Genomic DNA, 16,003 nt, shown 5'->3' with positions numbered 1-16,003 from the left:
ATTTATTAATCTTATAATTTCAAATGTTTCTATAAACTGGAGTAGGCTGTGTGTGAACTATCTTGATAGCTATGGCAGTGCTTTGGAAGGAGAGGAATAGAGTTTTTACTCAAAATAATCCGATAAAGAACACAAGCATGATCTTATGATTTAAGTGTCATACTGTTTTGTTTGTAGGCCATGACCCAAGTTTGCCTTTTGATCTTGTCTTGCAAAATCGCCTTTCGTATAAACTTCACAAGAGGTTTTATGGCTGTTTAAAAACAAAAAGAAAATTTGTATTTGTAAATTACATTTACTCTAAAAGTGTTTTGGACACTGACGATACATTTCCTTACTATGCGTATAAGACTATGTAAACATTTGCAATTACTGTATATATTTGGGCCTTTTTTTAAATTATTTTGACACAGCCTAGACATATTCTTAAGTACATGGTGAATGTTTTTTCCCCCTCAACATACGGCATAAAATCATTATGAATAAACAATATTCAGCAGTGAATGAATGAAGAAGTGGCAGATTTCATTAGAAAAGTGTATTTTATTGATACGGTTAGAGTGGCACGAGACTTGACACAGGAATGAATTTCAAGAAGTGATGAAAGAATTACACCAAATATAACTAAGAAGACTACAGCAAAAGGTTAGCCTGGTATCCAGCCCCATATGAATCGCAGTTGTCAGCACTAAGGAAGGATTCATTGGGGCTGGTTACCAGGCTAGCAAAACAAGTTATCTTCATTGGAAAGGCATCGATTTGAGACACATTCGGAAATAAAATGTGCCATTTCTACAAAGTACAACCATTTACATATATGGAGATAAACTTGAAGACTATTTACATGGCAACAGATTACAGTATGTACAAGGCCAGGTTTGGAAGCACAGTGAAGCTGACAGCAGCTCCATTTTAGGAGGAAAGCTACAGACTGTTGATTTGAACAGTCAAGAGAGAAGGCACGGGGTGATTTGGCAGAAAAACTGATTTGACACAGTGCCTGTAAGCTATACTGATAGAGATTGGCCCACTAGAGAATGCAGTCGAAGAAAAAAAAAAAAAAAGCATTCAAAGGCTGTGCTACAAATTCAAAATATTTTTTTTATAAAGGGAAATACCAAACAGCACAAGATAATGCCCGCGATGGTATTCAAAAAATAAGGGTGAATACTTTTTGAGAGAAGTCTGGAATAACAACTCAATGCCAACAGGAACACGCTCACATGACAGGTTACATCTTACCATAACAATATGGGTTACAGTATATTGGTTACAGTATATTCAGAAAATCTACAACAAGTAGAGCAAATCTCTGTACATCTATTAACAGACATTCATCATTCAGGCAAACGGGGTCGCTCTGTCCCTTTATAAGGCAACTAACAGAAGAGAGGAGGGGGGGGACTGGGCCAACATACAGCGGTTCAAAGCCAGGAGGATACAGTACAGTACCAACTTCTAACCAGCTAACGGTACCGAGGCCCGCCTGAGCCTCGCCGCTCTGCCACCCAGATTAGGATTAGATTATTCAACTAGTTCAACAACAATGACATCATCGCTAACAGTGGTTTCCATTCAACCCTGAGAAAACAGTGGACTGCCTGTTCACTAACTGGCACACCTGCCTGACTGACGTGGCTGTGTGTGTGTGTGTGTGCTTTGCCCTGTGGATGTCCAACAAACACTGAGGCATCATTGTAAATTGTGTGAGACACATCATAGGAACTGGTGTTTTGATTCTCCATTTGCAGAGCTTGAGCTTAAATTGGACACACATACAGAGAGGGGCTGCGCACGCATACAGGCACAAATGCAGGATTTCAACAGTGATTAAGTTTCCGTTAAGACGTTAGGTAGAAAAGCGTTGTGGTTTTCATCCTGGCTCTCTCAGTCAGAGTCCTGTGCTGTGAGGTGGCTTCAGAGTCCTGTGCGGTGAGGTGGCTTCTGGTCAGAGGAGCAGGTCTCAGAGGGCGAGATGGTTGGGGCGCTAGGGTCTTCTCCAACATCCAGAACCTCCTGCCCCGACTGCAACGGCCAGGCCGCCCTCCTGCCTCACGCTGAACCAACTACAAGGCCAACTCTTCGAAAGAGGAGAGTAAAAACTAATATAAAAACGGCATAAGATGAAATTCTATCCGATTCTTCTGTGAGGCTGGTCTCCCCCCAGCCCTCCTAAGGGGACAGCCGAGGGTGCCCATTCAGGTCCTCTATTTTCACAGGCAGAGCGGGGTCATTGGAGCATGAGCTGCTTGAGGTTGTCGTGGAGAATGGTGTCCTTGACGTCACGGAACACCAGCCGGATGTTCTCGGTGTTGATGGCCGTGGTGAAGTGGTGGTACAGGGGCTTCTGGCTGGCGTCGCGCCGCTTCCCCCGGAAACACTCCACCATGAAGGCCTGGACGTCCCGCAGGCTGTGCTCGGGCCCCGTGTAGTCGTCGAAGTAGTCCTTGAGCGGAACGCTCTTCACCTTCTCCTCCAGCAGGTCTGTCTTGTTGAGGAAGAGGATGATAGAGACTTTGATGAAGACGCGGTTGTTGACGATGGTCTCGAAGATGTTGAGCGACTCGCGCAGCCGGTTGGTCTGCCTGTCCTCCATCAGCACCTGATCATGACAACAGAACATGCAGTGAGCAAAATGACTACTACCAATACTACTATTGTTGGTATTTTTGTAGGGGTAGTAGAACAATAACAACAACAATAACAATAATAAGAGGAGAAGAATTTGTTAATAAATTAATAAATTGTAAATATAACGGTCCATCAGATGGACGAACCATAAAGTGGTGATTATTCCTGATCAGGGTACAAGGGTTAAATGCGTACAATAAATATATTGGGGCAGTATAAAGAAACACAAACGCCCATAAAAAGATTAAAACATGAATATGGGAGAGCAATTTATGTGTCTGTTATTTTAAAGAGGTCTGGAAAATTGGAAATGCATAATGAACCTTGAATACACATAATAAACAGAGTATGCATATAGAAATAGCACACAATGATGACTTATCAAAAAGTCACTGGCCAGTATCTGCTAGAGCAAACTGATTGTGTGACTTATCATGCTATCTGAAGTGTGTGTGTGTGTGTGTGTGTGCTATCTGAAGTGTGTGTGTGTGTGTGTGTGTGTGTGTGTGTGCTATCTGAAGTGTGTGATGAAATGAGATGCCGTGCGTGCACGGTGCGTGCGTGCACGGTGCGTGTGTGCGGGACCGGAGCGCGTTCTCACCTGGTCGTATTCGGAGGAGGACACGAGGAAGAGGATGGAGGTGACCGAGTCAAAGCACTCGAACCAGCGCCTCCTTTCTGACCGCTGCCCGCCCACGTCCACCATCAAGAACGGCACGTTCTTGATCTCAAAGTCGTACTCATGGATGCCCTTGGTGGGCTTACGAGCTAGCAGGATGTCCTGTTGACTGGGAACGTAAGTCTGGTGGAGAGACGGAGAGACGCGATGAATGAATGACTGAATGAGCATGAAAGACAAATGGACACGTTGCAGCAAATAAGCTCTTCCAAGTAAGACTGGTAGCGGTTCCCACATTCAGTGCACTAAGGCCTTATTCACAGGACTGGTGATATAGGGTGACTTTATGTAATCACTGATTTAACCCCAACATCTGTGTTTGATGGAATGCTGTCTCACAGGATAATTTGCTGAATTCACTGGTGCCCTCGAGCTTATTGTAGCACAACATCAACATCTTTGCTTAACCTTTGAAGTTTGAGCCACAACTTCACCGAAAACCTTCGTAGATTAATCAACATTCAACAATGACAACAATTGTTACTTGCATCCCTATTGGTTGTTGCAATACGCGGGAGTTAAAATCATCACGTTTTACATCCCACAAGAAGGCATTTGAGGGAATTTAATCAAGAGTCATGTGACAACCTTCCCACTCTTCTGTTTCTGGGACTTGAAGGGGCCTGGTGGGTGGGGTTGTCGTTAAAGCTGATTGGGTGCACCTTTCCCTTCACCATTCAGTCTCTCTCCCTCCTCACCTATGCACACTTTTTTGCTCTGTTCGTTTGTTTTATGTAGTTTCGTACTTATTTTTCCCTTCTGTCTGGAACATTGCTATAACGAGCAATATTTTAATCATCCACTTTCACTCTTTTGCATGAATTCAGGTTGGTTAAATGCCTTGTGGTTGAATTCAAGGGATCCTCTTTCACTTGACCAAGCTGTTCCTGCCCTGCTGCTTTTGAGCACTGACCAACGATGTCTTTTTAAACAATGAATGCTGATAGCACTTATATTGATCATGCACAGCCATCACGTCATTTTACTAATATCAATAGATAAATGACAGGTCATAGTGTTACAGTATTACAGCTTTTACATGGTATGCCGTGATCTGATGTTCACTATATCTGAGTTGATGTGATTTCTTTGATATTTAACATTATATTTGCATTGGAACCACATTAAACAGCATTCATGACTCAATAACGTTACACCCTCTTGAGGTCTGCACTTCACCTGAGGCCAGGCATTGCCCTTAATTGCCTCGTCAACGGTGAAAAAAGTTAGCTCGTCACAAAATAACACTTGTTTGACGTAAAGGCATGTAATTATGTTACTATCACATTCGCATTCGCTAACGTGATGCTCTTTGAACAAGTTGGGATGTCTATTGGCGCGATGTTTGGCCAAGTTGGACGTGTTGCTCCCTTCGCCTGTGTAGTTTTGAAACATGGTTTACAGACGGGCTATGTTGTGTCCGTGGGCCCTGACTGTCCACAACGTAAGCAAAGTCATTGTATATTTGGCTCTGTGCATCTGCTTTATCCACAAGACCCCACCACAGCAGTCATGTTTGAGAGGTTTACACGCCCACGGCAAGGAGTTGGAAGGCAAAGTCATGACCCGCCCCCTCTGCCTCTGATTGGCTAGACTCATTCCTTTCATCGATTGGATAGATTATCGCCACAGGGTGAAGTAGGATTCACAACACAGGACATGCTTAGATATTGCATGTGCACCATTGAATTAACATTAACATTAACGTCAACGCATTTTTAGTGACAAATCGTACCAGCGTACTTTGATGTCAAAATGCGTGCCTGCTACGCAAAATGCGTACAGGTTGGCAGGCCTGCAATATTTAAGATATACATTTAAAATAAAATAAAAAGACTATGGGTGAAATTCTGCAAATTTATTTGACGACCCAAACAAAATTGCCTGTGACCCACCTGTGGGTTGCGACCCAGCCTTTGGGCATGACTGTTTTAACGTATGTCTTAATGAATGAACAGTCCTCTGGAGTTACCACACAGCACATAAGAACCACATTACAGGACCTCCCCCAGCAAAATGAATCCACTTGGAGGGCTTAACTTCCACATGGTAAAATGTGTACTACACATACACACAGTGTGCGGAGGCATCTACTACACATACACACAGTGTGCTGAGGCATCTACTACACATACACACAGTGTGCGGAGGCATCTACTACACATACACACAGTGTGCTGAGGCGGTAGCACAGGGCAAGGCAGAGGTAAGGGCCGTTGCCAGTGTTCTTGTGGTGAAAGCGGTCAGTTGATGAAAGGGCTTCTTTGCCAAAACGTCAGCGTATTCCTTCAACACTGCTCTCTGGGCTGCTCAACAACAATCTGGGTGGTTTGGTTTGTCACACCAAAGTCTCTGGAATCAATGTCTAGACATGATGCAATTTTAAATATAACATCTACATGACTGAATATAACAACCAAAACAAACAAACAAACAAACAAACAAACTTACCGACTCGCCAAGCTTATCCACATTATCCAAGAAATACTTCACTGACTCGCCCTGCAGAAAGAGCGGGGAGAGAGAGAGAGAGGAGAAAGGGGGGTTAGATGTTAATTCTATACAATTAATCAGATCCAGTCATTTTAAACACCTAATCAAATCAGAAGAATTCTGTTGCTTCTGAAGAACCGGGGAAGAGCACCCGCTGCGAGACCCAGAGGGAATCTGTGCGTTTTCCTTCGATGTTAGTCTCTTTCAAAAGTGTGTGTCTGCCTGCCTAAGAGCCCGGCCTGCTCTGAGCACATGAGACAGGATGCCAAGGCGTCGCTGTTACAGACAGCACACACGTGTTTGTCACTGGGCCTTTGATGTAGAAAGAAGTGTGCCTGCCTGCCTGCCTGCCTGCCTGGGTGTGTGTGTGTGTGTGGGTGTGTGTGGGTGTGTGTGCGTGTGTTAGTTCTGGACCGTTCTGAGCTGCTCGTGAACAATTAGTGCATGCCCAGACAGGAGACTGCCAAGACTGGGATGCATTCCTTTATCTGTGTGTGTGTGTGTGTGTGTGTGTGTGTGTGTGTGTGTGTGTGTGTGTGTGTGTGTGTGTGTGTGTGTGTGTGTGTGTGTGTGCTGTACACACACACACACACACACACGCAAATGACTCCAAAATAAGACATTTGACTCTGGTCTTGCTCTCCTGTGTCCCTCTGCTATAACGCACCACACCTTTTGAGGTGATTGTTTGGCAGATATCAGCCCATGCATAACAGAGTAACCCACCCCAACGCTTATATAGAGCATGCAAATGACTTGAGTGCTACTGGCTGTTTGGACTGGCTCTCTCTCTGTGTCAGCTCAGCAGCCACTTCTCCCTCTGTACATTTCTCTACTGGTCTCACTAAACTCACCCAACCTGAAAAACCTGTGTGTGTGTGTGTGTGTGTGTGTGTGTGTGTGTGTGTGTGTGTGTGTGTGCGTGTGCGTGTGCGTGTGCGTGTGTGTGTTTGTACGTTCGCACATGTGTGTATAAGGCTAAGATTACACAGGGGAGGAAGAGTAGGATGGCTAGCTGCTAAGCTAAAGCCATAGAACGAGAGATACCTGTCCATGCAGCTAATTCTATTCTGGCCACAATTCTCTCGCTCCGCTTTGGAGTTTTAGAAGCTCACATCTGAGATGACGTCACTAGTTTGGTTTCGACATCGTCAAAATTCCGTCAGATCAAAAGGAGAATAGAAACAAGAGCAGCAATGCTTATGATGCTCTCTTTCTGTTCATAGTAAGACATTTGTATGTGTGTGTGTGTGTGTGTGTGTGTGTGTGTGTGTGTGTGTGTGTGCGTGTGCCCTGTAAAAGCAAAACCGAAACTTCAGGTTATACCAAACTGACAGTATCTCATTCAAAAACATACTCATAGTAGGTTTACTAGGCTGCGTTTTGTGTGACTTTGGTGTGTGTGTGTGCTACACTAGCCAGAGAAGCTCAGGAGAGGGAGTACGCTCCATTTGAAAGACGCACTTTGCTTGAACTTTGTACTCGTCCTCCGAGCAGAGAGGAGCCATGTGTGGCCTCAGCCTGTGTACATGTGTTCTTCATGCTAATTGCAAGTCCTGCCTGAAGGCGTCTGTGATTTGTGATGCAAATCTACGTGCAGGGGGCGTGGTCCAAACACATGCAGGGGGCGTGGTCCAAACACATGCAGGGGGCGTGGTCCAAACACAATGGGGTGTATTTACTGGCAGACGATGAGTTCGCTCGTCCCCAACAAGAGCAGCGAGGGAAAAGCAAAATGGCCACTAACAGGACAACTCTGAAAGGCTTTTGCATACTTCCACGTCAAACCGCTCGCCAAATGCGCCGCGGCCTGGCGAGCCTGCAGCTCCTCGACGCAAATTACATCAACAGCGCAAGTATAATATAATGTAGATGGGGAGATAACAGGAGAGAGTGAAAGTATATGCACTACATTCTCTCCTTGGGCTAACTTCTAGTCATTGAAATCCTAGTGAAATCACACAATTAATTGACTCATTTTGCTGGGGTCTCCCCTGCGACCCCTCTTCAAGCTGACATTAGAGTATATGGGACTAGCTGCCGCCGGCAAGTCTCCAAGTCGAGGCGGACGCAGAAATATATTTCAGCCTTTAGTGATCACATTTCTCTCTAGAGAGGTTGTGATCATCATCGCTGGGATGATAACCAATCATTACTGACATGGTCGCTACACTGAGCCCTTTTATGAGAGGGTCCTCCAATGGTGGTTGAGATGGCTTTTGAAATGGAGCATCGCACCATTATAGAGCCACAAATGAAACCTTTCATTTTTGAGTGACCATAATCTGCGTGTGTGCGTTCTGTGAGCGATGAATATGTTGCAGGGTGAAATCAAGAAGACCAAAATGCAGGAAAAGGTAGGAGAAGAGGAGGGTGTGTTGTGTGTCCAACATAATATGCAAATTCAGAGTTACATCTCTGATCTGATGACGGCAAAATAATGACAGGCTGTAGGACGCGGGAAGGGGGGGGGGGGTCGTCGACCGTACATTTGCATGCGTGCGCTTGTACTTATGCTCGGGTGTGTGACACTGTGTGTGTGTGTGTGTGTGTGTGACTGTGTGTGTGTGTGTGTGTGTGTGTGTGTGTGTGTGTGTGTGTGTGTGTGTGTGTGTGTGTGTGGGAGAGCCAGGGTTGTGTTTGTAAGCATAAAGCTGTTTAACTACAGATCAACATTCCAACTCTGATCGCACTTATTCCCCATTCTGTCTGCACAACAAGCTGTGAGAGGCTAACAACACGCCATTGAGAACAGTTCAGGCTTATGCAACCACACAAAAATGGTATATCCTCCTTTCTCTCTTGACTGAATGTAACTTGGTGCAGCGTTCCCCCCCTGCTCACTCTGCAGACCGCAGTGACACCCTCCAGACGGCTGGAAAATGTAAAAAGTTCACGCTCTGGCCCGACTGCCTGCCTAAAATAAGAAAATCTGAGTCGAACGCAGGGCGATTGTTAGTCACCAAGCCGAGATGAAAGCATGCGGGGGGGAAAAAGAGACGTTTTGAAATCACAGCAGGTGCTGAAACTCATACCGAGAATGAGAGTGGAGGCAAAGAAAGACCCCCGGCAGAACCTACAGGAACATACTGTCGCCCACCACTGCTATTCTAGGGGAAAAGTCAGTGTGCTAAGAGATGCCTGCTGACAGCCCAGACATAAGGAGAGGGGAGGTGTAAACAGGAAGTGGACTAAATCACATGTCTGAGTGCTCTGAGAGAGAGGGAGAGAGAGAGAGGGGGGGGGGGGGCAGGGAGGGAGAGAGAGAGGAGGGAGGGAAAGAGAGAGAGAAGGGAGGGGGGGGGCAGGGAGGGAGAGAGAGAGAGAGAGGGGGCAGGGAGGGAGAGAGAGAGAGGGGGGGGCAGGGAGAGAGAGAATGGAGGCAGGGAGGGAGGGAGAGAAAGAGGGAGGGAGGCAGGGAGGGAAAGAAAAGGGAGGACAGATGTGGGGGGGAAAATCACTTTCACTTTGTGTTGACATTGCTGTTGTCCTGGCCTTGGGAGTCCCTAACTACGCCCTTAGCATAATGGCTCATTTATACTCCATTTTCATACGTAAATAGATGCGTCCGTTTCAAACGTTATTATCGTCACTGCCCACATACTTCCAGGATGCGTCTTTCACGTTGGTATCATTAAGCAATACATTCACCAGTGGGCAGTAGAGTCAAATGTATGAGTGTGTGTGTGTGGTTTTGCTGTTTCATGCGTATCCGTAAGCTTTCAGAGGACGGACAGAAAACGTACGAAATGAACGCAGAGTACGGACAGAAGGCTGTCTGTCTCCGTATTTAACGTAGAGCATAATTGGGCCTTAAGACTGACTTGGAAGCAGAGAAAATTAACCCACTGCTAATGTTTTTGTTTGTTTTCAATCAGGGTTCATAGAATGACGGGAGGATCGCAGTCGCACACAGGGAGAACGTATCATTCACCGATTTACTTGTTCATTAGAGCAACATATGATCAACACAAAATGTTTACGGCCATCATCAGTGTGTGAAGGCTGCATGGCTGAAAGCATTTTGTGTTCTTATGTTGCTCAAACCCAGAATTAAATCAGTGAATTATACGCTCTCCATGTATGCAATCCTTCCTTTATTCTATGGAGATACGCACTTAGGATGACGCACCTGGAGGGTCTGAGCGCAGCGGTACTCCAAGATACAGCTTTCAATCAGAGCTCTTTTGTCATGCTAAAGGCATTTTCAAGCAATGAAGCAGAGAGAGAGAGACAAAAATGTAGCCACCGCAGGTTACGTAGGTGACCAGCCGCATATTTGAGCTAAGAACGCCTACGAGAGAACACAACAGCGAAGGACAGCGCCGCGATCAGCAAAACGCTGTATGCTTGTAGCCCACATGCAGACTGTGATACTGATAGTGTACCAAGCTTGGCCCAGCACGACGGACGACATATACAGTAAATGGTATCCTAGCCTCGGTGAATTTTGACATTATTACAGAGTGCACAAGGCTCAAACTCAGAGATTCCAGTAGACTAAATCCAAGCACTTTGTTTTATATATCCAAATAGTTTCAAGTCCTTGATTATTTTTTCTTAAATCCAAGCACTTTCAAGTACCTTCCAGACCCGTGGCAACCCCGTTTCAATGCAAATGATGTTGCAGAGCTGCAAACACTCACCAAAACTCTTCCAGACACTGATGGAAGAGTGTCTACAGACTGGGCCATTACCTGCTAGTGGGTAATGGCTTATACTGCTTTATAATGACTGGTGGATTCATGAAGTCACTATGAGCACTGAAAACACCTTTGACGTGTGCATTTCTGTGTGGCTCCTTGGCGTTCAAAACAACTTGGAACTCGGAAGTTTCAACTCTGAGATTTTCCGACTTCCAAATTCGGGAAAAAATGAGCTCCGGCTTGTTGAAAATGAATTGAACGGTTGTCCAACTCGGAATTACAGGTCGTAAATGTGGATATCATTTCAGCGCTTGTGTGTGAAAGTGTGTATGAAGGGCCACGTACCAGCTGAAACTCCCTGCGACGGTCGTAGGCATCCTGTATCCCAGAGTCGGCCCACAGGGCTTTGATGGCGGGCAGGTACTGCAGGAAGATGGACGTCTCCACCTGGCCATGAGCCATCATGGCCGACCGCGTGTCGAACGCCATCAGCTTCTGCCCATGCTCATCATTATCCTGGCAATCCCACGGGATTTTCAGCTTCTGCCGGGCATCCACCAGCACACGTATACCTGGGGAGGAGATGGAGCAGAGGGACAACATTATAAGCGGTGTTGCCAGATTGCCTATGACATCATCAGTGATGTCACAATGTACAATTGCTCAAGTCACATCACTGATGACATCATCAGTGATTTATGACATCACTGATGACATCATCAGTGGGACAAAAATGGCAACAGAACAGAACAAACAAACATTGCCCCTTTTAGATACTATAGGCAGGGTTCTAGGCTCGCCCACTGCACAGCATTGCCCGTCCTGCAGCTCGCCTCTGCGCGGCCTTGCCCCCAGCTCGGCTGCTGTGTTGGGCAGCTCTGTTAGACCAGTAGCTCATGATGATGTAGCTTCAGTAGTCATAGCCCTTTTCTCTGTATGACATCACTGATGTGTGTGAGTAAAGCCTGGATTATGCTTGACGCTTTGGCCGGCCGCACGGAAATGAGAGACACGGTTCCGACGAGGAAACGCGTGGAGCTTGTATACTCTGTGTGGGTTTCTGCAGGCGGAATTGAGCGCGAGTCTTGAAAACTCCACTTTGTCCGCCCGTCCGCATCCGCGTAGTTACAAAATTCGGCGTGCGCATGGCCGGTCGAAAACCGTCCGCACGGAGCCTTGCGGAGGGGCGTGTCTGCTGATTTGACGTCACTTTTCCGCGCGGACACTCGCGTTCCTCGCTGATGCGGAAAGCATAATGAGACCTTTATTCACTGATGATGTAATTTATGACATCACTGAGTAATTCAATGATGTATGACATCACTGTGGGACAGGGACAGAGAAACAGACAGAGCCCCAGCTCCCATTTATATACAGTACTACTATGTGCTGCCAGGAATCCCTGAAAGAGATCTTCTATCTCAATGGGACCTTCTTGGATAAATAAAGGGAGAAAAAACAGCAGTGATACAGACAGGTAAACTACTACTATACAACTTGGCATCACAACCCCCAAGATCAATACAAATCACTTAATGTTATCAGATTTGGCCCTTAAAAGGACATATCCTCATATAGATAACGTAAAACTACGTGTTATGATATGTAATGTGAATTTACCTCATAATGTTTCTTGTCGGACTAAAAAGGCGCAAAAACAAAAGGTGGGAAAACTTTATGTGGGTTTAACGCTAGCCTCCATTACATCCCTGGTTGAGCAACAACAAAACTAGCCTACAGCTAAGGGCAATAAAACTGCTAGCCTATGTGCTGTTTATGAAGGCAGATACTGTATATATCGGTACGTTACGCCGTAACAATACCTTAACGGTTACGGTATTGCTACACAGCAAGCTAAACGCTTTTGGGGGAGATTTCAGCAGTAACATGGGTTCATATGGGTGTGCCGACAGCAGATGGAGACTGTTTATGTAGCAGCACTGCTAGCTAAACAGATGTGGAAACTTTCCCATTTTAGAGCACTTTCTACCGGAGCAAAGTTGACTCTTTCGAACGTGATTACTCGTGGAATTGTAGCAGCCATTAGCTGGTGAACGTACCTTTGATCACATTGCTGTAAATAGTGGCTCTGAAGTCCTCTCTGTCTTGCTGGTCGAAGTCCTGGCCGTGTATGATCCTCATCTGTTTCAGGAAAGTCGACTTGCCGCTCTCGCCAGCGCCCAGCAGAAGGATCTTCACCAGCCGCTTCACGTAGGTTTTGTCCCTGGAAATAGTTTTGTCGATCTCCTTTGACTTTCTGAGCTGGTCCACCTCGCTGTTGTTGAGAAGACAGACGGGTAGGCAAACTTTTAACACGGACCTGGACGGCAGGAAGTCCGCCATGTTCAGCACATCGATGCTGATTTGGTGCGCGTTCGCGTGCGGGCGCAGAGGCGAGCGTGGAGCCAAGCCCCTTCCCTAAACTAAAAAAGAAGGATAAGACATCACATTGGGACTGGATATGGGGCGAGCAGGGTAAATTCCAATATAAACAATTATCTATCTCGTTTTCACCTAGGCTTCCACCAGATTAAGAAATCAATATGTGATGTTGACTGATGCCCTTGTTCGGTCATTTATCATTCATGATGATGTAATAGCTAATCTACTTTTATTTTGGACCAAACAGGGGCTTGAGTTGCTGGACAGAGAGCCATGATCTGTTTGGAGACCAAAACAAATGTGCACATTTACATACATACAACCATCAGTCAACATCACGTAATGTCTTTCTTATCTGATGGACCGTGCAAGCATTTTTCAATCAAAGGTGAAACGACACAGATGTGGGTTTACGCTGACGTGAGTGATGTCTTCTCCTTCTTTTTAGGGTCCTTTCCTAAACTCAGGAAGTGATGGTGAATATTTTTTACCATCTATCTTTTGTTTCGTCAGTACGTCCTGATTTTATGTCCTGACATCCATTTACGTATAAAACCTATGTATTTTCCTATGTATGTATGTATGTATGTATGTATGTATGTATGTATGTATGTATGTATGTATGTATGTATGTATGTATCTATGTATGTATGTATGTATGTATGTATGTATGTATGTTACATACATACATACATACATACATACATACTATGTATGTATGTATGTATGTATGTATGTATGTATGTATGTATGTATGTATGTATCTATGTATCTATGTTACATAGATACATAGTATACATAGTATACATACATAGTATGTATCTATGTATGTACAGTATCTATGTATCTGTATCTATGTAGCCTATGCCTACTTGAGATTTGGATTATGTTGGTATTGGTAAATATCAACATTCAATTCGCATAGCTACATTCTTCTTCTTTTTTTCCCTTCTGGACAAATATATTGGACAATATTTTAATTTAAATTAAATTTGAATTTTTGAAACACGGCTTGAGATAAAACTGATAAACTGATAGCAGCGCCTTGATACACTGTCGCCATCTGGCGGGCCAGTTGGGTAATTGCGTAACTCGCAGTGATTGTGGACCCCCCTTATATTGCCTTCAAGTGCTGTCGGAATATGGACTTTAGATCTGAAAAAGTCCAACATTTTCTTTGACAGTTAGTAGCCGAGAGCATGGAAGCTGTGTCAACTAATGATGATTAAAAAAAATATGCATTTTATTGTCATTTTATTTGCCACATGTTATGTAAATTAGTGTAGCAGACTGAACAGTCTGCACATTCCCATTCTCACTGTTAATTATTAACAGTCACACAATTGTTTTTAATAAATTAATCAAAACATCAGTCACATGCTTGATGTCCACCCCCCCCCCCCCCCCCCCCCCAAAAAAATTACTTCTGCCCTGCAGCACATTTGCTCTATACCGCTTCATTTATCAAATAAATCAGCAGCCATCAAAAAATGTAATTTGGTCTATTAGCACTGAATGTGGTGAGCTCGCATTTAGAACTGTGGAGCTCGGAAGTAGGAGCTTACGAGGAGCACATGAAAGCAGCATCTGTATCGCTTATGAGAGCTGCCTGGTTGCATCTCCCTTCAGCATCCCCATTCGACACAGTGCACTGCACACACACACAGGCGGCTGCACGGTTGTGCGTGTGAGTGGAAAGCACCATGACAATTAGAAACCCTCTCCGGGATCACGGGCAGCAGTAGGCTGTGCTTTGATATCGCTGATGGATGTGATAACCCTGCTCACGGTTTATAGACTATAGGCTACCAGCAGACGAGACGCACCTATCTGTATAGTTCACTGCTATGTGTGGATTCTGTGGGCTATCTGTAACACAGTGCAGTAGGCTATAGATTGGCTTTGTCTCCAAAACCCGTGTCTGTTGGTATTTTTCCCCCTCACAAACTGTATTAGCCAGTAAAATAATATAGTCCCAATCCTCACAGAAATCTTGCTCTCTTGATGCCTGTTAGTCTGTCTGACTTGAGATACTCAGGCTAGAGAGGTTGCCTTGGTGTATGCTTTGAGGAAACTGAAACAAAACAGATCATGAGCAACCTTTGTCCCTATGCATTTTAGTAACCTGATTTATTACAATCAACATTGCAAACAACAACAAAGCATTCAGAAATGCATGCAACTGAGCAACAAGATATCAAAATGAAGTGATGATTTACCCCTGTACAGCTGTCATGCAAAACGTTAGACTGCATTCTGCTGCAACTGCTCCACAGTGATAAGGTCATTCAGTTTAATAAGCATTAAACCTGGATCAGTATCTAACCAGCCACTGGCAACAAGCTAATCCAGGCACAATGCATTGGAAAACAACAGCCCCTGTCTGCCCAGAGCTACATTCAAGTCACTTTCCATTCATTCAAGTCTGGAAGCTGATTTCCCTCAAAATTCAAATATATTAATAATAAAATAGCTTTCCGGTACGAGAAGTCTGCTTGGCACGTTGCAAAGCAATTGAGAATGAAGGCTCTTTCATTAGCAAACCATTTTCAGTGTCTATCTGCGTTTTGGACAGTGTTGGGCAAGTTACTTTCAAAATGTAACATACTACATATTACTATTACTTTCATTTGAAAGTAATAAGTTACTTTACAATATTACCGTCTGTGTAGAGTAACTCGTTACTTATTACAATACTTTTGCATTACTTTCACCATAATAACAGCAGTAGCAGAATGACATCGCCGCCCCGCAACCATCCCAAAAAATAATTTCAACCTTGAAGTCAGGGTAAACCGTCCAAAATTCTAAATGTTATCCTTTTCCTTTGTTATTGTCAGCTATAGTGGTTATTTGCATAAAAACACACAATTTAATTAGGACATGATTGTATCTTTATTTAAATATGTGCTTTGATATAAAAACAACTCAATTTGTAACTTGTATTACTTGACAAAGTAACTGTGGTATAATATTACTGGAATCCTATTGGTAATAAGTTATATTACTGAGTTACTGCTAAAAGTAATCTATTACATGTAACTTTTGTAATGAGTTACCCTGGTTACACTGGTTTTGGATTGAGTGAACGGACGGGCTATTGATCCTCCTCTCTGGGGGGATGCTCACAGCAAACTCATTTCCAGGAACACCTCATGTTTTGGAGGCCCAA

At 44.5% G+C, this 16,003-nt stretch overlaps 2 protein-coding genes across 2 annotated transcripts in view; one reads left to right on the top strand and one right to left on the bottom strand.

Annotated features, from left to right (window-relative positions):
* grin2cb (glutamate receptor, ionotropic, N-methyl D-aspartate 2Cb) overlaps positions 1-16,003 on the top strand; it is a gene marked incomplete at both ends in the record, with an annotated part of 353,829 nt that overhangs the window by 236,332 nt on the left and 101,494 nt on the right. The window lies entirely within an intron of this gene.
* On the bottom strand, positions 521-12,816 carry LOC310774806 (guanine nucleotide-binding protein subunit alpha-13-like). The gene is made up of 5 exons (XM_083634944.1): positions 12,510-12,816; positions 10,795-11,021; positions 5,762-5,812; positions 3,233-3,433; positions 521-2,602 (listed from the first exon to the last, which is right to left on the bottom strand). Exons 1-5 carry the CDS (start codon positions 12,790-12,792, stop codon positions 2,231-2,233), a joined length of 1,134 nt encoding a protein of 377 aa, XP_083491070.1. The 5' UTR covers positions 12,793-12,816; the 3' UTR covers positions 521-2,230.

The sequence above is a fragment of the Poromitra crassiceps genome, assembly GCF_964638095.1.
Source record: "Poromitra crassiceps genome assembly, chromosome: 4".
Classification (NCBI taxonomy): Eukaryota; Metazoa; Chordata; class Actinopteri; order Beryciformes; family Melamphaidae; genus Poromitra; species Poromitra crassiceps.
This window is presented reverse-complemented; position numbering and strand designations above follow the sequence as displayed.